Genomic DNA, 24,221 nt, shown 5'->3' on the forward strand with positions numbered 1-24,221 from the left:
AAAGAAAAAGAGAGATAAAGAAATAAGTGAAAGAGGGAGGGGGAAAAGCGAGAGGGTGGGACAAAGAAAGAAAAAGAGAGGGAGAGAGCGTGAGAAACAAAAGATAAAGGCTGCGTCCCATTCTTCGCACTTTCACTCGCTATGTGCCCTAGTCACTCGGTTTGCGCGTTCACGTGAAAATGGGGTGTGTCCCGATACTCTCAAGACCGAGGCAGAAGTGCCCTTAAACCAAGTCGTAACCACTTCAAGACCGAGGGGGCTCTCGACCTCACTTGGCAGCGAAGTGACTACCCAGAAGGCTTTGCGAATTCTCAATATCAACAAACATGCCCGAAAAGGAACCACACAAATGTAAGTAGTTTTCCACAACCACGCATGTATTTGCAATAAAATGTATCGAGATATCTTAGTTAGACGTAAATGCAATAGAAAATCGTATTTTCGCGTTAAAACACGAACATTGCAAAATCGCTACTTTACGAAGTGCACTAATCTACCAAGGGAGCTGGCAAAAAAAAAACCTTCACGCTACAAACTGTAAAGTAGGATAACTGTGCAGAAAATCACGGTTCAGCCCATCCCTGTTTTTATCTTAAACGAGTCGTGCTTTTCATGTACATGGCCAGTCGCTAAAGGAGCATAGTCAGAATACCGTTCTGGACATAAGCGCTTGTTTACTGCACACAATTTCGGGTGTCGTGTTTTATTTACAATATGATTCTTTCATGTGAGATCAGAATGCATTAGTTTTCATCATGCATTACGAGTAATGTCTCCGAATTTCACGTGGAAATACAGTTGAAACAAACTACTATCACATAGTTCACTGTCTTCTCTGTAAACACATATTAAGTGAACGAATTACCTTCTCAAAATGTTGTCCAAATGTGGAGACAATTCTAAAGCATATGTGATGCTGGCCAATAGAAGGCTCATACAGCCATAAGAATAACATGTCAATTTCATGTCTCACATCAACTAGTTGAGCATCGTATACACAGTTGTTTTTGTACAATACATCAGCATTAAGTAATTCTTGTTTTTTCCACCCAACCTAAAGGCCACTGAAGAACGTCCCGTGGAAGAGCTGGTCACCATCACAGCTACCACGCCATCCACACCACCGGGCACGTCGTTGGCACCTTCTAATCCGGCGCCAAACCCCAAATCACCCAGAAAAAAAAAGGAAGCACGATACACTCCTTGACTTTTTGAAAGCGGAGTCTGCCGGAGTGAGGAAAAGTCTCGAAGAAACTGTGGCCAAAACTGAGCGGTTCCCGTCCTTTTTGGGAAGCTCGTGGACAAATTTCCAGAACAGTGACATCTCTGCAATGTTTCCCTTTGTTTTATAAAAGGAAAATATTTTTTTTTATTAAGAACTCAATGAAGTTCCAGTTTGTGTTTTCCAGCTTCATGGAAGTATTGGTATATTTTTGTTAAAATTTGTGACACATTATTTATTTACTATTATGTATTTTGGCCCAATGTGAGTTTGTTTTTCTGAAAGTAAACTATTATTTAAGCTGGAGTGATTTGTAGTTGTTTTCTGTCCAACAGTCACATAGTTCACACGCAGTATCTCACATCATTATGAAATAAACCACCAAGGTGTTACTCAAAATGAAGATGTTTATTGAATAGTAATGCAGAAAAGCACATAATGCAAATGTGGGTCTGACTTAAAGAGCCTAAAATATGGCTTTTGGGCAATTTATTCCATATTAACTGTGGACAATTCTTTGTACGGTGGACCTGGGAACCCTGAAGACCCGTGACACCACACGGTAGGACAGAGCGTGGGCCAGCCAGTACACGTAGATCAGGACCTCCAGCCATGGCCCTGTTCCCTCTTTAGCAGCTCCTGCAGGGCCCACATAACCTTCTTGCTCAACCTTAAGTCCTGAATGAGTTCTGACTCCACATCCAACCATAAGCACAGGATGGGAACATTCCTGTCCAACCTGTCCATGCTTATGGGACAGCCACTCTGGAACACAATAGAAAACAAACATTTTAGACATAAATGTGGGCATAGAAAAGAAAAAGACCGCTTTAACTGTGATGTAAGCATCATGAAAAAATGTTGAAATTTTTTTGGTTTGAACAAATTTATTGACACTAATAACAAAAAAAACAATCATGACAATCACAACAGCAATCAAGCACATTCACAATATTATATTCCAATATGATGTTATTAACAGCAAACACAATGTGAGGGTTTGAACAACCCTTCTCGAAAATCCTATTTGCAATCAAGCATATTCACAATTTCATTATATGATATCTTTGTTAGTGTCAATAGATCTGTCCAAGCCAAAGTCGATTGTCTTTTTTGGTCTGAACAAATCCCTTGACACCAACAACAGAAAACAATCATGACCAAACAACAGCAATCAAGCACCTTTTTTATATCCAATGACAACTCTTTTGAATTAAATTCCTTATGAACTAAGGTTTTTGGGTCGTACAGGGAAGTTTGGTGACGATATTATGTCAGCTTAAGGGTCAGGTGGACTGTTCTTGTGTTTGTTTACTTTTCATCATGTCACACACTAAAGACCCCTACTATATGTCATAAAATGGCATTAAGATATTAATAAGTAGATTGCCATTTATGTCTACACAAACATAAGGTATTATGTGAACGTGCATTGTATGTTAACTTTTACTGTATTTGACCGAACGGGTCATTTTTTTAATGAGTGTACGTACCTTGTAAAGGTGAATCAGCACTACATAGCGCCGAAGCTGTCTTCAGTATAGCACATTTCTCCTCCGTTGATTGGAGACACGGAAAAGATGATGAGCTTTCAGGCAATCGGTAATAACACAGCTGTAGCGGGCATTTTTAACGTTGCACGAAATCTCCAACTGACACACTACAGGTTGAGACTCGAGTTGTTTACATGTGACGTAGGCCTATACGTCACTAAGGTCTACAGCCAATTAATATTACCGCCATCTCCTGGACAGGGGTGGAACCTTGCAAGTCTTGTCCAAACCTTTTCCACTTTGCACTCCACTCGATAAGGGCACTCCTCTATCGAGGGACCTCACTGGAGGGTTCTCGGGGCCGAGTGAGAGAAATGGGATTGGGCCAAAAAGTCATGAGAGAGGGGGGAAAAGAAAGGGAGAGGAGGAAAGAAATAGAAAGACAGAAGAAGAGAAAAGAGAAAAGAAAGCGAGAAGGGTAGAAAGAGAAAAGGAAAAAATGAAGTTAGAGCAAAAGAAGTTAAAAAGACAGAGAGAGAGAAAGAGACAAAGAGCAACAAAGGAAGAGGAAAGAAGACAGAGAGTGAAAGTGACAGACACAGAGTGGGAGAAAGGGGGTGGAAAAGAAAGAGAGTGAGAAATAAAAAGTACAGTGTACACCTGGCTTTGGCCACATCAAGTTGACATATTTCAACCATCAGTTTGTTTTCCTCTTGCACTTCTCTGAGTGTTGTCTCGCGGGCCGGATTCAATCCCTTAGCGGGCCTGATCTGGCCCGCGGGCCGCCGGATTGACACCTGTGATGTAGATCATCAATTTGTTGTATCACGTGATTTAGGAGCCACTCGGTACGTTTTGGTGCGACGCTGAGAGTTGTAGTACCGCTTTGGTCCGGTAGAGGGCACTAAGAAAAAAAAATCTCTTACATTTTTTTAAAATCCTTTTTATTGAACATTGAATTTTTAGAAAGAAAATTTGGCATGGAAGTTTTAACTTTGTAGAGTTTGACAAATACATTTTCAAGGGAACAGAAAGATTTACTGTAATACAAAGAAACTACACAAGGGGGCAGTGTCTTAAGCATATTCTATATCGTTTTCATATCGGGAATGTTCGTATTCAGAGATTTAATCCCATTAAACAATATTTGTTGACAACATTTTGAAAAGTGAGATCATATTTTTGATATATCATTTGATCTTTGGATGAGGTGGTAGTAAAAGATAAAGGGTTTTATACATTTGACTATTGTCGGGAATTAACTATCAAAATGTAGCGTTTACCAAATTGTTCGAATGAGTTATCCAATAACCACAACACAACCAACATTTTCACAGGGGGGCAGATTTAATCTCATTAACTAAGTGTACTCCATCGAAAACGTCCGAATTAGTGTCGTCTGAAGTCTTTTAGCTCTCTCCTATTCACCATCTTCTCCCCACATAATGGTGTGCTGGCTCCTCCCATGGGCGTGCCAAGGAAGCCCCCCCTGGGCTTCACCATCTCGTCGAAGAGTGTCGCCATGTCTGGAATACTCAAAACAACACCGAGCGTCATCAGGGCCTTGTTCTCAAAACAATGCCTGCCGTCCTCCGTCTGGATGTGCTGATTATCTTATCTTAAACTCAATAAATGTAACTTGGATTCAATCATATAAAATCCTTTATAGTCAAATGTATAAAATCCTCCACTATAAAGGATTTTATACAATTGACAAATTACATTTAATGTAATAGATATTTACTGACTGCCTTTATTCAATGAGCAGTGAAACTTCAGGGCAGGCATAAGTGGTGGAAGATGATGTTTAAATGGACGGAACGTACTGCTGATAAGGTAATCAGCACACCCAGACGCTGTTGACGCAGAAAGGCCCGGTGTTGTTTTGAGGAAGCCAGACATCAAGATGCTCGTCTATGAGATTGTGAAGCCCACATTGGGCTTCCTTGGCACGCCCATGGGAGGAGCCGAGACGTCATCTTGCGGGGAGACATGGACCAATAAGAGAAAGCTAAAGGACTTCAGAAGAAGGCTTCACACTCACTCCAACATCACTTCAGACAGCTCCTGTTTTACACTTAGTTCTGAGTCTTTTAGCTCTCTCCTATTCACCATCTTCTCCCCACATAATGGTGTGCCGGCTCCTCCCATGGGCGTGCCAAGGAAGCCCCCCCCCCCCGGGCTTCACCATCTCGTCGAAGAGCGTCGCCATGTCTGGAATACTCAAAACAACACCGAGCGTTTCTACGTCATCAGGGCCTTGTTCTCAAAACAACGCCTGCCGTCCTCCGTCCGAATGTGCCGATTATCTTATCAGCGGTACGTCCCGTTCTGTAAACATCTTCCACCACTCATGCCTGCCTTGAACTTTCACTGCTCATTGAATAAAGGCACAGTCAGTAAATCACTACAGCATTAAACTCAATAAATGTAACTTGTATTCAATTGTATAAAATCCTTTATAGTTAAATGTATAAAATCCTTCACAGTTTTTCATGTCATTAGTTTGTATGTATTTCTGGTTATTGTCACGTTAATTGACAAACACCTGGATTTTTTATTGTTTTATATTACAGAATATTCTGTTCATTTGTTCAAGTCCAACACTTCAATATTTGAATAAAGAGGAAGTGAAAAACGTCGAAGAAATCCGATCCATTGAGAAAATAATGGTGAAGGGTTGAAGGAGAACGTCTCCGAGAAGCTAAATAGAAGGTCCCCGTTCCACAAAGTAGTCCTTGGTCTAGAACTGAGACCTGGAGTCCAGACTGTCCAATAGGCACTTGAGCTGCTCCTCTCCCAGTTTGATCTTGTCTTCCAGTTTTCGGTTTTCCACGATGAGAGCCGACTTCATCTTGACAAAATGGCGGTAGTCGTCCAGGTTCTCGGGGTCCAGGTGGGCCTCCATGACGGAGGACACCAAACGCTCCCGCCGGTCCAGGTTCTCCTTCAGTTCTTTGGCGTCTTGGTACTGTCGCCTCAGCAATTTGCGCTTCTCCATCAGGGTGCGCTGTTGAGGAGAAATCACATTTTTGTTGTTTCTTAAAGGGACAGTGTGTCATATTTTGCGCTTCAGTGCGCTGAGGTTATCAAACATGCTTGGTGACAATGTGGCATCCTGGGTAATGTAGTTCCGATGTTCCTATGCGCATACCATCTCATAGAGGGATTGCATAGTCATTTTTATACTGTTATGTTGACTTTTTTTAATTTTATTTTAACAAAAAACTAAAAGAAGGAGAATGGAGAACAAAAGGGGAAAAAAGAGAAGGTAAAAAAGAAACAGAAAGCAGTAAATCGATAAGAAAAAGGAGAAAATGGCAAGAAAAATAAGCAAAAATCTGGGAACAAATAAAAGAAGAAACAATTGAAAGAGGAAAAAAGCGAGAGAAAAAAAGATAATATAATTTAAAAAAAAGACAAGGAGAATGGAGAACAAAAGGTAAAAAAAAAACGTGGAGGAAAAAAAAACAATAAAAATTGAGGAAAACTAAAAGAGATAAAAGGTTTAAAAAAAATGGGAAAAATGGCAAGAAAAACAAGTCAAAAGCTGGGAACAAATAAAAGAAATAAAAGAAGAAACATTCGAAAGAGGAAAATAAAAAAGTGAGAAAAAAGATAAAGACAAAAAGGAACAAAAAAGAAAAAATGAGAATGGAGAACAAAAGGAAAAAAACGTGGAGAAAAAAGAGCAATAAAAATTGAGGAAAACTAAAAGAGATGAAAGGTTTTTTTAAAAAAAAGGGGGGGGGGAAATGGCAAGAAAAATAAGTCAAAAGCTGGGAACAAATAAAAGAAATAAAAGAAAAAACAATTGAAAAAGGAAAATAAAAAAGTGAGAAAAAAGATAAAGACAAAAAGGAACAAAAAAGAAAAAATGAGAATGGAGAACAAAAGGAAAAGAAACGTGGCGAAAAAAAGCAATAAAATTGAGGAAAACTAAAAGAGATAAAAGGTTTTAAAAAAAAGGGGGGGTGGCAAGAAAAATAAGTAAAAAGCTGGGAACAAATAAAAGAAATAAAAGAAGAAACAATTGAAAGAGGAAAATATAAAAGTGAGAAAAAAGACAGACAAAAAGGAACAAAAAAGAAAAAAATGAGAATGGAGATTAAAGGGAAAAAAAACATGGAGGAAAAAAAAGCAGTACAAATTGAGGAAATCTAAAAGAGATACATAGAAAGTAAAAGGAATGACCTTCTCCTCCGGGGGCGCCCCATCTTCCAGACTGTCGAGGGCGTTGTCCACCCGGGCCAGTCGCCCCCAAAGCGATAAGAGAAGGCTGACCACTTTGTCCAGGTCGCCCACAAACATGCGGAATTTTTCCACTTGGTTGGGAAGACAAAAACGCTGCACCGTATTCTCCACTTGGCTGCCCAGGGCCTCGTTCTCCTCCACGTCCTCCTGCAGGCTCTGCCGAGCTTCTCGGAGAACCTCCAGCTTCCTGGACAGGCTCCAGATCAGGTCCTGCTGCCGAGATTACAAAAAAAAAATCACAAAAAATTACAAAAAATGCAGTGGCGGGCTACACCTATGCCTTCACCGCCTTCGAAACGCTCCGATAAACTCTTCTTTTTTCATATTTTGGGGGGTTTGTTCCGCCCCGAACAGGCCCGATAAAAGAAAGATAAATTGTCCTTAGGCGCCAACTGCCTCGGACTCTGATTGGCTCCCGATCAGTACTTGTACCCACTCCTGTCAGTCCGTCTGCAAACCTCAGTGAACACTAGGCAAGCCTTTTTCAACCCTGACTCCCACCTGTCCCGTTTTTTTGTTCCCATCTGTTCCCCACCTGTTTTTTGATCCTGACCACGTCTGCTCTCCCGTCCCGGCTTTCGACTTCTTTTGTCCCCGACCACGTTTCTGCTCTCTGTCATGTTTTTGCTTTGACCCGTTTTTTTCCGTCCCCGACCACGTCTTCTCGCTTCCAACACCGACCACGTTTTTGCTCTTTGTCCCGTTTTTGCTTTGACCCGTTTTTCCCGTCCCCGACTCCGCCATCGCTCGCCAGGGAAGATACACTTCCGCGTTCGAAACACAATCCGAGTATCAGAGCGACCTGCTTCCCGCGTCCCCCAATCACCGGATGGTGGCCGCAACCCTTTTTCGACCCTGACTCCTACCTCTCCCATTTTTGCTCCCTTTTGTCCCCAGCTTCGACCTGTTTTTTGATCCTGACCACCTCTGCTCTCCCGTCCCGGCTTTGACTTTTGTCCCCGACCACGTCTTCTCGCTTCCGACACGACCACGTTTTTGCTCTTTGTCCCGTTTTTTGCTTTGACCCGTTTTTCCCGTCCCCGACTCCGCCATCGCTCGCCAGGGAAGATCCACTTCCGCATTCGAAACGCAATCCGAGTATCAGAGCGACCTGCTTCCCGCGTCCAGCAATCACCGGATGGTGGCCGCAACCCTTTTTCGATCCTGACTCCTACCTGTCCCGTTTTTTGTTCCCGTTTTTTGTTCCCGTTTTTTGTTCCCGTCAGTTCCCTGGCTTCGACCCGTTTTTTGATCCTGACCATGTCTGCTCTCCAGTCCCGGCTTTCGACTTCTTTTGTCCCCGACCACGTGTTCTCGCTTCCGACCCCGACCACGTTTCTGCTCTCTGTCACGTGTTTGCTTTGACCCGTTTTTTTCCGTCCCCGACCACGTCTTCTCGCTTCCGGCCCCGACCACGTTTTTGCTCTCTGTCCCGTTTTTTGCTTTGACCCGTTTTTTTCCGTCCCCGACTCCGCCATCGCTCGCCACGGAAGATCCACTTCCGCATTCGAAACACAATCCGAGTATCAGAGCGACCTGCTTCCCGCGTCCAGCAATCACCGGATGGTGGCTGCAACCCTATTTCGACCCTGGCTCCCACCTGTCCCGTTTTTGCTCCCTTTTGTTCCCAGCTTCGACCTGTTTTTTGATCCTGACCACCTCTACTCTCCCGTCCCAGCTTTTGACTTCTTTTATCCCTGACCACGTCTTCTCGCTTCCGACACCGACCACGTTTTTGCTCTCCGTCCCGGCTTCTGACCTGTTTTTTGCTTTGACCCGTTTTTCCTGTCCCCGACTCCGCCATCGCTCGCCCGGGAAGATCCACTTCCGCGTTCGAAACACAATCCGAGTATCAGAGCGACCTGCTTCCCGCGTCCCCCAATCACCGGATGGTGGCCGCAACCCTTCTTCGACACTGACTCCTACCTGTCCCGTTTTTGTTCCCGTCACTTCCCTGGCTTCGACCCGTTTTTTGATCCTGACCACGTCTTCTCTCCTGTCCTGGCTTTCGGCCTCTTTTGTCCCCGTATGTTACATACTTTTAAAATAAGAATATAAAAAAAAGAATGATAAAAATCTGAAAATATAATAACAACAAATGATTTTTAAAAAAACGAATCTCTTATATTTGTCCACCCATATATAAGCCTTAGGTCATGAACAGGGTTTATTAAGGAGTGCTGAATAAAAACCTGGTCTTCCGGACAAGATTATCCGAACCAACGATATGTTGGTAAATTGTAGGGAATAACTACTAATAATTAGTAATATTTTATCCCCGCAGTCCAAATGATTCAAACTACCGTAAATTCCGGACTATAGAGCGCACCCGATTATAAGCCGCACCCACCACATTTCGGGAGGAAAACCGATTTTGTACATACACAAGCCGCACCTGTATATTAGCCGCATGCAGCCACGTTGAAAAACCGCAATTCAAACACGAAATTAACCCATACCCGATAAATTCCAAAAAACACAGCCGGCAAAATGAACGGAAAATGATACCGGTACTTAAAATTTAATGCAGACCTGCAGAGTCCGGTTGCCCGTTGAAAGTAATCCAAGGAAAAAAGTGTATATTTACAAAGGTAAGGGTGGGAAAAATATATATCCACTATTGCCGGCCGCGTCCACAAACACGTCTCACCTTTACTCCACTTCCCGTCAGCCCGCGTTTGCCCCGCCCCTTCTTTTCTCATTTGCTCTTACAAAACATATCAGAATAAGGTGAGATGGATAATGAGATGAGACGGTACACCGAGAGAGTTTTCAAAGCTTTAATAATAATAATGCAACTTTCATCCCAAACCGTGCCTGTGAAGGGTAGCAAAACGCTACTAGCAACACGCTCTCAACACAGTTAGTAGCTCTGTTAAAAAAATATACCGTACTTGGAATAAGCACGGTAAACCATCCTTATCAATTTGCATGATGAAGATATGTCTACGCTAACTTAATTTGTGCACAAGCTAAGAAGTTGCAGTCTTCCTCTGCACATATATTCCACCGGTCTAAATCTTACCTTTTGTACTCGAGCGCCGCTGGCGGCCGTTAGAAAAATGACATCAATTGGCCGCATCACTGAATAAGCCGCAGGGTTGAAGGTTTGGGAAAAAAGTAGCGGCTTATAGTCCGGAATTTACGGTAGATGATTTAGTAAAATTTTTCACTGCACAACTGTTATATAAGGTCAACAAAAACATAGTGCCAGAAAACATCCCAAAATTATTCATTCATAAAGAAGGACATTACTTAAGGGGCTGTAGTGAATTCATACTCCCAAAGGTGAGAACCACCAGGAAAAGTATGTGTGTGTCTGTGTGTGGAGTCAAACTTTGGAACAATTTACAAGACAAGATCAAACAATGTCCGAATATTCACGTGTTCTAATTTAACTACCGTATTTTCCGCACTATAAGGCACACCGGGTTATAGGGCGCACCCCGAAAAAATAGTTTTTGGTCCTATATTTTCCATACATAAGGCGCACCGGATTATAAGGCGCTACAATGGGAATGTCGACAAAACAGTCAGATGGTTCAGTCCAACTTATTACCCCCTTAACATTCCCAAAGCTTGCAAAGAAACAAATACGTGTCTCAGACATGTACGGAAACGGTGTCCGTACGATGTCACTCAAATGCATCGTTCCATCATTCGGAAGGTTAAAGTCTTGGGATTTAAGAAATGCCAACCATTCCTTAGTTTCTATTTTCTTTTTCGCACGCAACTTTACTGTGCATGTGACAATAAACACTTGGAATTGAGTTGAATTTAAAAATAGACACTCCATTCCATCCATTATCTGCACCGCTTATCACAGAAACATCGAGTTCAGTCTGAAACAAGATACTGGGAAAATATATAGCCGGAGTAGCTCACCGAAGTCGTTGCGTTCAATAATAATGTGCAACCATGGTCCTCTTATATCCGTGAGTGTAGTATTTCCAGAAGAGTAAAATATTTACAAATACAGTACAGAATAGTAAAATACTGTTTTCTCTATGCCGTCAACCCAACATGCTATACACATTCATCTTTTTCGGCCAATTGCAGGATTTGTTTTGCCGTTTAAGCCAATGCCAGCCTGTAAATGATAAAAAGGATCCGCCCCCTTTACCTCCGAATAACTTCAGCCAATAGTGATCGATTCAAATGATGATTGACACATTGGTTAGCCAATGAAACGCCGGTAAATAAATCCCAGCATACACCGCGGGAGAAAATCTAGTCGGCGGCTGCTGCATTAGTTGCAAAACTTCGCGACTTAATATTGATCCATATATAAGGCGCACTGTATTATAAGGCGCATGGTCAGCTTTTGAAAAAAATAAAGGCTTTTAGGTGCGCCTTATAGTGCGGAAAATACGGTAATGTTATGTGATCACTTAAAAGAATGTCCCCACCAAGACCAATTCTACGCCCTTGGATAGAGGTCTTTGTTTCTGGTCTTGGATTGTAAGAACGTACTACCTTTTTACTGGCCAGATCAAAGTTCAGCTCGTCTTCAGAATCCTGTCCCAGCAATTGTCCCTGCATGTCTTTCATCTTCATGAGGAGCTCAGCTTTCGGAGCTGAAGTGTTGTAGTAGGAGGAATTAGGAACCAGGGAAACCACGGCCGAGACTTCGTCCTCATCCCTCCTAACCCCGACGTTCCCGTGGACAAAAAGAGAGAACTTCGGTTAGGACACCAAGGACCTTTGGCGTACAGTCGATAGGAACCCACAAACCTTGAGGTAGTCAACCTGGAGCCAATCGAAGTTCTTCTACGCTGCTGAGACCTCTCCAGGATCTGCTTCTCCTGGATGAATAATCCCTCCATGAGGTCCATGGTGGTCTTCCTTCCAGTCTGGTCCAAGATCTCCACCAGGGATTTGTCTTTGCCCACAATGTCCCTTACCAACTGCTCGGTTTTTTCGTCTTCTTCCACCGTTAGTGTTGACTCTTTGACTCTAGACGGTTCCTGTCCCAGTTCCTCAGTAGGATACTTGAAACAAACACTCGATAACGAAGAAGTCTTGATTGTGTCCACTGAAATGTCAGAGGTGTTTTTGGTCTGAGGAGAGTCTCTTGTTTCTTTCGCTGAATCGTTTTTCTTCAGAAGTACTTCAGAGAGCTTCGAGTCATTCTCAGACCTGAAAATAAACAAATTTCCAACGCTTTCATCTGGTACTTTGCAGTGAAGAGCAAACAGTTACGTAACAAGAAGATGATGTGGACCTGAAGCGCTTGAGATAATCTGCTTACCATAAAGACGAATCCTCCTGCACGGACACAGTCGGGTGCGTTTGCGGTGAGGTAGCGTGAGTGTTGTTATCTGTGAGTAGCTCTAAGTGCGAGGAAGATGCCGCCTGATCTTTCTTGCACTGGGAATCTCCTCTTCCCCCTCCAGATTGAGGAAATAGGCAAGGAGAGCTTCCTGTTTCTGAAAGGACGGATAATGACAAATCCTGCAGTGAGCAGGTTGTATCTGGACCTAAACGGGACTCGGGGGGCAAAATAGTATCCATTTGTGGAGGCTCGGCTGGTTGCTTAGAGCTGATGTCTGGGCTCTGGCTTTGAAGATCAGGAGACATTGCAGAGTTTTGGTTGACCAACTCTGGGCTGGGTTGATGGTCTGCGATTTTTAGGACTCTGGCATTCCTAGGATCTTTAACCATTGATGGAATATCCTGCAGAATACATGTATAGTGTTTAGTCAGGGTGGGGGGAGTTGTAAAGTTTGTCCATTCATTCAATTTCTGGCTGGTTATCCTCATTTGGGTCTCTGGGTTTTGGAGCCTATCCCAGCCTACTTTGGGCAGTACCAGCCAGGGCAAACAGACAACCAGTCACTCCCACACTCATTCCTATGGACAATTTTGATTCGCTAATCGACCTGGTGTGCATGTTTTCGATAGGCGGGAGTAAAACAGGAGTTCAGGGAAACAGGAGTGCCCAGGGAAAACAACATAAGCACAGGGAGAACACGCAAACCCCAAACAAGGAGGCTACTATGTACAATTCAACCCAGGACCTCTAAACTCTGGGGCAGATGTGCTAACCAGTGATCCACCTCGCCACCAAGAGTTCTATAACTAAACAAAGAAATGTCCATTGCTTACCTGAGTGCCATAGTCTGCGGAGGGAGAAGATCTGGATCTTTCCTGTAAGCAGTCCGCCTTCTCCTCATCCTCAGTTTCCAAAATGTTCTCTGCCGAGTAAAACCTCCTTTGAATTTTGCTCTCACGTGTTCTTTTCTGTTGGTTCCATATGTCTTGGTACTCGGCAGAAGTTCCAAGTTTCTGCTGTTCCTGTAGGACCAGTTCCCGTGGGAGACTGTCTACAGGTGGAAGAGTGTATCGATTCTCTCCCGATAATCCTTTCTCTTTGGTTTCTACTGCTCTACCTTGGCCAGGGTTCAAATCTTTATTGGATGTTGACACTGACCTGACCGGTTTAGAAAATGTTGGCTTAGCCTCAGAGACTTTCCTTTGGTTGAAAGCTCTGTGGTGATACTCTCTGTCCACTCCCACTCTGTCCATCTTGTCAGGTTCAGAGAAGGAATGCACACGGTTGGGTATAGGAAAGCGCTTACGTCCTCTAATGCGTTCATTATTGGTTTTAAGACCCGATGCTTCTGAGCTGAGTGGTTCTAGATCCCGTCTCTGAAACGACGTAGCCTGAAGGACTCTCGCTTGTGCCTCTTTTAGATTGTCCTTGTAGGTGTTTGAAGACAATTTACTGAGTGACGTCAAATGGTTTTCCCGGTTCCAGTCTTTGGGGTGGCCCTCCTCGAGATCACAAGTCAGTGTTGCGACGCTACAGCTTTTTTGCAGCAGTGCTCCCCTCTGTTGGACTCTGTTCCGTTGTGTTGTGGCATACCGGCCATTGACTTTTCCACGGGTGGAGTCACAGACACTCTGGGTTGACGCAAAACAGGAGGTTGCTTTGACTTCCGATTGGGGTTGATTCTCCTGTGGCAAGGAATGAAGGAACTGAGTTCCTGAAGGGGATATTGGCTGGTCTTTCTGTAGTACCCAAGGGTCTTGGAAGCTTGAAACCTCGTGTGTGCTATTTTGATGAGCTGGGGTCATTATTTTTGCCCTGTTTGTGTTTCTGTCACTCATTTTGGTCACATCCTGTGGACCACGGAAGCTTTCAGAGTTTTTGGATTGAGAATAGCGAACATTTTTTAGAAGACCAGCGTAGCCCTTATTTTCCGGGTGGACCATCTGGTGCTTTCCCTTTTTGAATCTCTCATTTTCCAGGTTTGTGGCAGGCACAGAGGCTGAGGAGCACCAGACCAACCCCTGGCATGAGGTATTCATGGGCAGTTCCTGTAAACTGCGATAAGAACTTCCAACAGTCTCAATCGTGGCGTCGGGAACTGCGGTTGTCTGGAGACGTGAAGCGTTATGGCTACTGTACTGTTTTTGGTGTGAAGATCTGTTGGAATGATACGATTTTCTGACATCGGTGCCGGACAACGAAAAATGTTTAATCGGTTGCAGTTGGTGGAGTTCTTGTCCATTGCCAGGACGGAAAAGGTTCTCGGACAGTGATGTGACGCTACATCTGGACTTGGTGTTTGTTTGTGGCGGATATGTGTTACCATCAGTCAGCTTTTCAACTGACCTGTGGTAGCTCACACGATTTGTTTTAGAGTGTTGGAACTGGTTTGCCACAACACAGCCATCTTTGTGTGACGGGGGAGGTAGAGCAGGAGACTTCGCCTTTTTTTCCGGTACTTGCCAGACTGAACCGATGCTGGGTTTGAATCTATTTGAAATCCAAGAGGGATTCTGTTTCTCCAGCCATGGTGCCTCCTGGCTAGAAGTTTGTAAGTACTTGGCTGTAAAGGGACCTTCATCCTGGAGACCCTTGAAAAAAATGTTGTCCGCACTGGTTCCCTTCCTGCCGAGTGGGGTAGCAAAACAGCTGAATGCTTCTCTTTTACCTTCTGAACCGCGGAGAGGTTCGGTGTTGCTCGTATATTTGGTAGAAGAAGGTAGTAAAACGTTTGCAGGGTTCTTCGGTTTCTTGATGTTGTGTACTGAGCTGTGCTGGCCAGGTAGCAGATGTCTGTTGTTCTGACCTTGTTGAAAAGACGACTCCTGGAGCCTAGAGTGAAAAGTCACAGGAACACTTGAGATCATAGTCACATTGTACCCTAAATATCATCACTCTTATTTCTCCATCCATTCTCTTCTTATCTCAGTCGCACATGTGGTACTGTGAACGGTGAGTGATACTACGATAGTTCTACATCTGCTGTTGGGAGTCATTAGATGACCAAAACCCCCAAATCCAACCCTAAATGTCAGGCGGCAAGAAGGGAGGCATTGGGTACCAAAGTCTTACTCGTCTGGGACTCGAACCAGTGACCTCCCAGTCTCAGGGTGGGCGCCCTACTCCAAGCTAACCAAACTGGTCACTTTCATTCCTCAGGTACAGGGGTCAGCAACCAGTGCCACGCAAAATGATAATGATTATTTTTAAAAAATGCACATTTTTACCTGAAATTTAGACATTTTCAGTTGCGCGCCGTGTTATTTAGAGGCTTTACGTTAGCTCCTCCTCTGCTTCGTGTGTCAGTGTGTGTTCGAGCGGCGCCTCGCAGAGGAGAGCTCCGTGTTTTAACCCAGCCAACGAAACACACGCGCGATAAATAAACGAATCATGACGGCTCCTCTAGCAAAAACACCTCGTTCTTTCCAGCCAGCGTGGACAGACGACGAGGCTATGTACAAAAAAATGACCGTGCTGTTTTGTGCATTATGCCTCAAGAGCGTTGTACCTCGCACAGCAAGTGTTAACATCGTTGCGGGACGAAAACATGAATTCAAGGATGTGTCTGACAAGACAGAGACATTAAAACGCGCAGTGTCCAGGTACGGCCAATAAACACAGACCCTGAAAAACCTATGTCACGGCTTAAAACACCACCACTGAAGTAAGTTATCACATTGCTCACTACATAGCAAAGCACAGATAACCATTTATATCAGCGACCAAATCAGCTGTTTTTTCTGTTGCACTTATTTTCAAGTAGCCTTCTGCTTTGATGCTGTTATTTCAAGTTTTGATATTTTCTGCAACAAGATATCATTGTTGAATGGTATGGTAGCTGTCCATATCACTTGTTTTTGATTGTAGTTAATTGCTGATGAAGAATGGTTAATTCTGGTTAATTGTTGTGGTAAAAAGTTGAAGTCATGGATGGTTGCAGGCCTTTCCATTTGTTTTTCACATTCTGTCACAAGCCAGAGACGGAGACAGGACCCAATAGCGTTCGTTTTTACTCAGTTTTATTGATAAAGAGAGCAGCGCTTGCTTCCACGATCTGATGATCGTCGGACACGGGTAGCTGATGGCAGGAACGTGGAAGTGGCACGTCTGTGTCGAGCGAGGATAGTCGTAGGCGGCGGGAAAGCTGGTCGATAGCCGGGACAGGGAAGCAAGGGCGGTAACAAGTCCTTAAAAAGGGTCGGCAACAAGTATCAGGCGGGAAACAGGGCAAAACGGGTCGATGGCCTGGACAGAAGAGCAGGGCAGAAACGGGACCAGAAACAGGTCGGCAACAGTTATAAGCCAGGAGAAAACAGGGCAGGAGATTGTCGGAAGGTACAGAGGTGGCCTAGCAAAAGCGTAAGTTCGCAGGACGGTCTGACAGCTTCCTCTCGGAAGCCGGGGGTTTGAAAGAGTCAATTAACCAATCAGCGCTCAGGGCTGTTGGCGCCAATGGGGCATTCGCAGGTTCCCCGAATCAGTAATCATGACACATTCATTTTTTTAGTCGATTGATGAACAAGAATAGTGGAAGATAAATTGGTCAGGTATACGATTTCAATGACCTTAATCTTGGTCATTGAATAATAGAAATTGTCAGGCTCACCTCTCTTTTTGCTTCCACACTGGCATTGCAGTGGACTCTTTGATGAGGAGCTCAGGTTCCTCTACCGTCAGCTTGGAAGGTTCCCAGGAACGAGGTCGTGAGTTCTGGACATTCTTCCTGGTTAGCGAAAAAGAGAAATCTGGAATCAAAGCGGCAGCCTTTCCAGCAGCTCCGTGTTATTTCGCTCTTTTTATGATTTATTGTTTTAAGTGTCTGCTTCTATCTTCGGTTTTTCATCCCGTTGGAGAATTACACTTTGGATTACTTTCTATCCTATGGTTATGGGTTTTAACGCACAAAAATGCGTTTATTCGAGGAATCAACTCCTTGCCCTGAAGAATTCTCGTGCCGGCGTGATGAGGGGGCCCTATCGTGGATGCAGAGCCAGATCTAAGGTGAAGGCTAAGCGGCTAGCGGCGATCGAAGCCTTTGGTACCGTCCGTAATCATGAGAAATGTGAACTCTCTACCAAATAAGACCGACAACCTGGCTGCACTGGTGAAAAACATCAAAGCGTACAGGGAGTGCAGTTTGCTGTGTTTTACGGAAACGTGGCTCACGTCTAGCATCCCGGACGATAACCTGGAGCTACCCGGCTTCAGCACTGTCAGACAGAGACACAAAAGCCTGCGGGAAACCGGAGAGGAGGCAGACTCGCTATCTACGTGAACACGAGGTGGTGTAACCCTGGGCACAAAGATTTTCATCTGCTGCAGGGACGTCGAACTTTTGGCCTAGCGTGTGACGTCATCCACCCCGCTGTTGCTAAATTACAACACAGCACCCCGAGGCCATCCTGTTAATCTGTTTATAAACAACAAAAGGATACTGCTGGAAGTGTGAATTTCCATACGGGGATGAGTAAAGTATCTATCTATGGTATCTATCTACCTATCTATGGTATCTATCTATGGTATCTATCTATCTCTATATCTATGGTATCTCTATCTATGGTATCTATCTATCTATGGTATCTATCTATCTATGGTATCTATCTATGGTATCTATCTATCTAATTTATCTATCTATCTAGACATCTATCTAGAAATCTATCTATCTAGAAATCTATCTATCTAGACATATATCTATCTAGACATATATCTATCTAGACATCTATCTATCCATCTATGGTATCTATCTATGGTATCTATCTATCTATCTATATCTATATATCTATCTATCTAGAGTATCTATCTATGGTATCTATCTATCTATAGTATCTATCTATCTATCTATCTCTCTATGGTATCTGTGGTATCTATCTATCTATATCTATCTATATCTATCTATATCTATCTATATCTATCTATATCTATCTATGGTATCTATCTATGGTATCTATAGTATCTATCTATGGTATCTATCAATGGTATCTATCTATGGTATCTATCTATCTATATCTATGGTATCTATCTATCTATCTATCTATGGTATCCATGGTATCTATCTATATATCTATGGTATCTATCTATCTATATCTATCTATAGTATATATCTATCTATCTATCTATCTATCTATCTATATCTATCTATGGTACCTATGGTATCTATCTATCTATGGCATCTATCTATGGTATCTATCTATCTATCTATGGTACCTATGGTATCTATCTATCTAGACATCTATCTATCTAGACATCTATCTAGACATATATCTATCTAGACATCTATCTATCCATCTATGGTATCTATCTATGGTATCTATCTATCTATATCCATATATCTATCTATCTATAGTATCTATCTATCTATAGTATCTATCTATCTATCTATCTATCTATGGTATCTATGGTATCTATCTATCTATCTGTGGTATCCATCTATCTATATCTATGGTATCTATCTATCTATCTATAGTATCTATCTATCTATCTATCTATCTATGGTATCCATGGTATCTATCTATATATCTATGGTATCTATCTATCTATATCTATCTATAGTATCTATCTATCTATCTATCTATCTATCTATCTATGGTATCTATCTATGGTATCTATAGTATCTATCTATGGTATCTATCTATCTATATCTATCTATTTATATCTATGGTATCTATCTATCTATTTATGGTATCTCTATCTATGGTATCTATCTATCTATCTATCTATCTATGGTATCTATGGTATCTATCTATATATATCTATGGTATCTATCGATCTATATCTATCTATAGTATCTATCTATCTATGGTCTATCTATCTATCTATCTATGGTATCTATCTATCTATATCTATCCATGGTATCTATCTATCTATGGTATCTATCTATGGCATCTATAGTATCTATCTATGGTATCTATCTATGGTATCTATCCATCTATATCTATCTATATCTACCAATCTTTGGTATCTATGTACGGTATCTATATATGGTATCTATCTACAGTTTCTATCTATCTATATCTTGGTGTCAGGATTTTGAATCCAAGAACTTCAGATACAAACATCTGGTTTTCACTCTTTGTCAACATACCCTTTGAGGTGACTCCTCCTGGTTGGCATGTCGCAAAAAGAGAAACAAGATCATGGATGCTGCTTTTGAAAGATGGAGGACAGTTCCTCAGAGAGTACTTGTACCTCATGGAGCTTCGCAAAATCTTGGTGAGAAAACACCTGGCCACCAGAACCTCGCCTTCTGACGGCACGGCGTGTGGAGATACAATGTCAACCATTTTTGTTCTGATCGCGGTGAGAAAAAGGAAAAGGGGAGAAAAGAGATAATGGAAAAGCGATACCCGATTTGTACTGAAGCTGGTTCATATTGAAACCGTCACTCGTGCCTCTTTTGGGGGGAATCCGGAGAGCAGGGAATTACAATCTTAATGAGAGCACCTGTACGTTTTTTGTAGTACAAAGTAGGTTTATGATGCATTTTAAGACGTGTACGAGAAAATCTGTACGGAAAAACGCAAATTTGTCAATGATGGGGCCCGATCCGGTATACATCGACTATCACCAAACGGCAAATCAATCAAGTCAAACGAATCCGCCGCGGTAGCCTCTATCTAGCTGTCATGGTTGCCATGGCGCCCAATTGGTCCCCGCCGTGTGCCGCCAGGTTCTGTCTGTATGGTATCTCTATCTATGGTACCTATCTATCTATGGTATCCCCCTATCTAATCTATCTATCTATCTAGACATCTATCTAGACATCTATCTATCTAGACATCTATCTAGGCATCTATCTATGGTATCTATCTATGGTATCTATCTATATCTATATATCTATCTATCTAGAGTATCTATCTATGGTACCTATCTATCTATGGTATCTATCTATCTATCTAATCTATATATCTATCTAGACATCTATCTAGACATCTATCTATCTATCTATGGTATCTATCTATGGTATCTATCTATCTATATATATATATCTATCTATCTATAGTATCTATCTATGGTATCTATCTATCTATCTAGACATCTATCTATCTAGACATCTATCTATCTAGACATCTATCTAGACATATATCTATCTAGACATCTATAGTATCTATCTATGGTATCTATCTATGGTATCTATCTATGGTACCTATCTATCTATGGTATCTATCTATCTGTCTAATCTATCTATCTTTCTAGACACCTATCTATCTAGACATCTATCTAGACATATATCTATCTAGACATCTATCTATCTATCTATCTATGGTATCTATCTATGGTATCTATCTATCTATATCTATATATCTATCTATCTATAGTATCTATCTATGGTATCTATCTATCTATAGTATCTATCTATGGTATCTATCTATCTATCTATCTATCTAATCTATCTATTTATCTAGACATCTATCTATCTAGACATCTATCTAGACATCTATAGTATCTATGGTATCTATCTATGGTATCTATCTATATCTATATATCTATCTATAGTATCTATCTATGGTATCTATCTATCTATAGTATCTATCTATGGTATCTATCTATCTATCTATCTATCTAATCTATCTATTTATCTAGACATCTATCTATCTAGACATCTATCTAGACATCTATAGTATCTATCTATATCTATATATCTATCTATAGTATCTATCTATGGTATCTATCTATCTATAGTATCTATCTATGGTATCTATCTATCTATATCTATATATCTATCTATCTATAGTATCTATCGATGGTATCTATCTATAGTATCTATCTATGGTATCTATCTATCTATCTAATCTATCTATTTATCTAGACATCTATCTATCTAGACATCTATCTGGACATATATCTATCTAGATGTGAATGAGCGAGCGAGTTGTTTGTCCCTGTGTGCCCTGCGATTGGCTGGCAACCAGTTCAGGGTGTCCCCTGCCCACTGCCCGATGATGGCTGGGATGGGCTCCAGCACCCCCGCGACCCTACTGAGGATAAGCGGTGCAGATAATAGATGGATGGATGATTTTTATGTTAATTCTTGATGAGGGTTTTTCTAGATCCTAATTTGGAGAGTAATATATACATATATATCAGCAGGGTTGGGTAGGGTTACTTTAACTTGATTACTTTCAATGACTTTTGGATTACTCCAATAGCAAATATGCTAATAAAAGACAAAAGAAACTAAATATGAATCAAATGACTACATTTGTGCAGGCTTGGGGAGTAACAGAATACATGGAACGGCAAAAATGATGTTGGATTTATTTTCATTTTGTTTCTGTGGCATTTGATGTTCGTTTTGCCGGAGATCAAAGAGATCAAAGCCAGGAGAGAAAGCTTACCACGTGTTGTGAGTCATCTTTTGATTCATATTTAGTTTCTTTTGTCTTTTATTAGCATATTTGGTACTGGAGTAATCCTAAAGTCATTGAAAGTAATCCAGTTAAAGTAACCCTACCCAACCCTGGTTTTGCCGGAGATCAAAGAGATCAAAGCCAGGAGACAAAGCTTAGCACGTGTTGTGAGTCATCATTTTATTCATATTTAGTTTATTTTGTCTTTTATGAGCATATTTGGTATTGGTGTAAACCAAAAGTCATTGAAAGTAATCAGGTTAAAGTAACTCTACCCAACCCTGATTTTATATTAGTTTTGCCGGAGATCAAAGAGATCAAAGCCAGGAGACAAAGCTTACCACGTGTTGTGAGTCATCATTTGATTCATATTTATTTTCTTTTGTCTTTTATTAGCATATTTGGTATTGGTGTAATCCAAAAGTCATTGAAAGTAATCAGGTTAAAGTAACCCTACCCAACCCTGGTTTTGCCGGAGATCAAAGAGATCAAAGCCAGGAGAGGAAGCTTATCACGGGTTGTGAGTCATCATTTTATTCATATTGAGTTGCTTTTGTCTTTTATTAGCATATTTGGTATTGGAGTCATCCAAAAGTCATTGAAAGTAATCAGGTTAAAGTAACCCTACCCAACCCTGGTTTTGCCGGAGATCAAAGAGATCAAAGCCAGCAGAGAAGCTTACCACATGTTGTGAGTCATCATTTTATTCATATTGAGTTTCGTCTTTTATTAGCATATTTGGTATTGGAGTAATCCAAAAGTCATTGAAAGTAATCCAGTTAAAGTAACCCTACCCAACCCTGAATATAAGTGCTATATCCGGACCCCAGCGCCTGCGGCCCCCAAGAAAATTGAGTTTGAGACCCCTGTATTCAAGAAAAAATGAACACACAGAAAAAAGAAAACTCACCTAAGGGATAAGTACCTCCTGCGCCCTGGAAATTTGGAGCGTATCCACTTTCCTGAAAGTTGTAAACATTCGTTTGTGATTTAGCGCCGCGAACCTTGAGCGCCGAGATTATAAAGGGGGATTAGAGAGAAAGGGGGCGGAGTTACAGGCCGGCACAATGTCCTTGCCGTAATCTCGGATTTTGGAAAGGAGCTCACGCTGGAGCAAAGGTGCTCGGATTGTCATGCACACTCAGAGAACGTTTCGTAAAATAAAGGGAATGGTCCGGGAAGTCCGGGATTTATCCGTCTGTCGTGGTTTTTCTCGAGAAATTCATGTAATCCAGGGTTCGGGAAGCTTTGGTCTTGACTACAGTTTCCAATCAAGGTGTCACACCTACATACCCCGTTTTGGCTGTGTATTGCTAAGAAATCCTCATGAAACAACATATGTTCACTCCTTAAGACAAATCATGATGAAAACCCACAGAACAAACTGTACACACCAGCAAAGCACACAGAGCAATTTAGGTGGGTGAGAGATGTGCAGATCTATGGACGTTCTCTCTAAAGATGTCGGTTATCATGAACCAGAACTCGATCAGGACGCCAGCTGCGGCTTGTTGACAGATTGGCTTTCGGTCTGTTTAAGCTCAGTGCTCTCACTCCTCCTTTGTCAGTCCGTCAAGGAACCTCTGCCCCGCAAGACGTGGGTTCTGACTCGGTCCTCGTCTCATCTCATCTCATTAGCTGTACCGCTTATCCTCAGTAGCCCATCCCAGCAATCATCAGGCAGTGGGCAGGGGAAACCTTGGACTGGTTGCCAGCCAATGGCAGGACACACGGGGACAGACAACTCGCTCGCCCATTCACACCTAGGGACAATTTGGACCAACCAATCCACCTGAAATGCATGTCTTTGGAATGTGGGAGGAAACCGGAGTGCCCGGAGGAAACCCACGCAAGCACGGGGAGAACATACAAACTCCGGTAGCTGGATTTGAACCCACACAGGAGGTTCCCAAGACCTTAGAACTGTGCCGCACACGCGCTAACCACTGCGCTGCCGTGCTGCCCTGACTCGGTCCTGTTTTCCTGTAATATCTCCAGTCCGGTATTGTTCCAGTTTATCGTTGTCCCGTTTAGTTTCGGGTTCCAGTTTAGTTTCCGTCTGTTTTTATCCTGTTTATTATTTTCTCCAGTTTTCGTTCCCGTCTACTTTCTCCTGTTCATTTTTAATATCCTGATCCGTTATCTATCACGCGATTGGGTCCAGATCCTGTTCTGGTTCTGAGAGAGGACAGTGTTGAGGTTGTATAGCCAGTGAGTTGGTTCAGGTGTGAAATTGCATTCACTCCACTGTTGAAAGAAAATCAGTTAACCCATTCAATACCAAACATGAAACTATGTTTTCCCCATTGTTGTCATGAACCAGAACAGGATCAGGACCCAAATGTGTGACGTTCTCAGACAAGTCTTTTATTCTACGGGAAATGGGGAGTCATGCACTTTAGGCAGCCGGTCTAGCGCGGAAAGATAGGAAGCCAGAGACAGACGAGATCGATTCCAATTGCCCGCTCGGGCAGATGGGGTCGGAACCGGACAGGACGGGACAGAAGAGAAAGATAACAAATCAGGATATCAAAAATAAACAGGAGAAACTAGACAGGAACGAAAACTAGAGAGAATAATAAACAGGATGAACGAAACTGGAAACCGATATTTAACAGGACAAAAATAAA

General features: G+C 42.3%; 1 protein-coding gene and 1 long non-coding RNA gene across 3 annotated transcripts; both read right to left on the reverse strand.

Moving 5' to 3' along the window:
• Positions 1-1,611: 1,611 nt before the first annotated feature.
• LOC148368573 (uncharacterized) lies at positions 1,612-3,016 on the reverse strand. Its single transcript, XR_015849940.1, has 2 exons — positions 2,716-3,016; positions 1,612-1,987 (listed from the first exon to the last, which is right to left on the reverse strand). It is a non-coding gene; the product is annotated as an uncharacterized LOC148368573 (long non-coding RNA).
• Positions 3,017-4,854: 1,838 nt separating this feature from the next.
• On the reverse strand, positions 4,855-22,573 carry LOC148368574 (protein Shroom2-like). 2 transcript variants are annotated; one of them, XM_088330551.1, is made up of 10 exons: positions 22,502-22,573; positions 19,430-19,531; positions 19,326-19,343; positions 16,851-16,967; positions 13,078-15,076; positions 12,221-12,645; positions 11,704-12,108; positions 11,446-11,614; positions 6,910-7,179; positions 4,855-5,725 (listed from the first exon to the last, which is right to left on the reverse strand). In XM_088330551.1, exons 2-10 carry the CDS (start codon positions 19,522-19,524, stop codon positions 5,459-5,461), a joined length of 3,765 nt encoding a protein of 1,254 aa, XP_088186677.1. In that variant the 5' UTR covers positions 19,525-19,531; positions 22,502-22,573; the 3' UTR covers positions 4,855-5,458. The 2 variants fall into 2 exon arrangements, with proteins under 2 accessions (XP_088186677.1, XP_088186676.1); XM_088330550.1 differs by having other exon boundaries at positions 6,910-7,182.
• Positions 22,574-24,221: the final 1,648 nt, after the last annotated feature.

The sequence above is a fragment of the Urocampus carinirostris genome, chromosome 3 (assembly GCF_059441175.1).
Source record: "Urocampus carinirostris isolate Australia breed hairy pipefish chromosome 3, RoL_Ucar_1.0, whole genome shotgun sequence".
Classification (NCBI taxonomy): Eukaryota; Metazoa; Chordata; class Actinopteri; order Syngnathiformes; family Syngnathidae; genus Urocampus; species Urocampus carinirostris.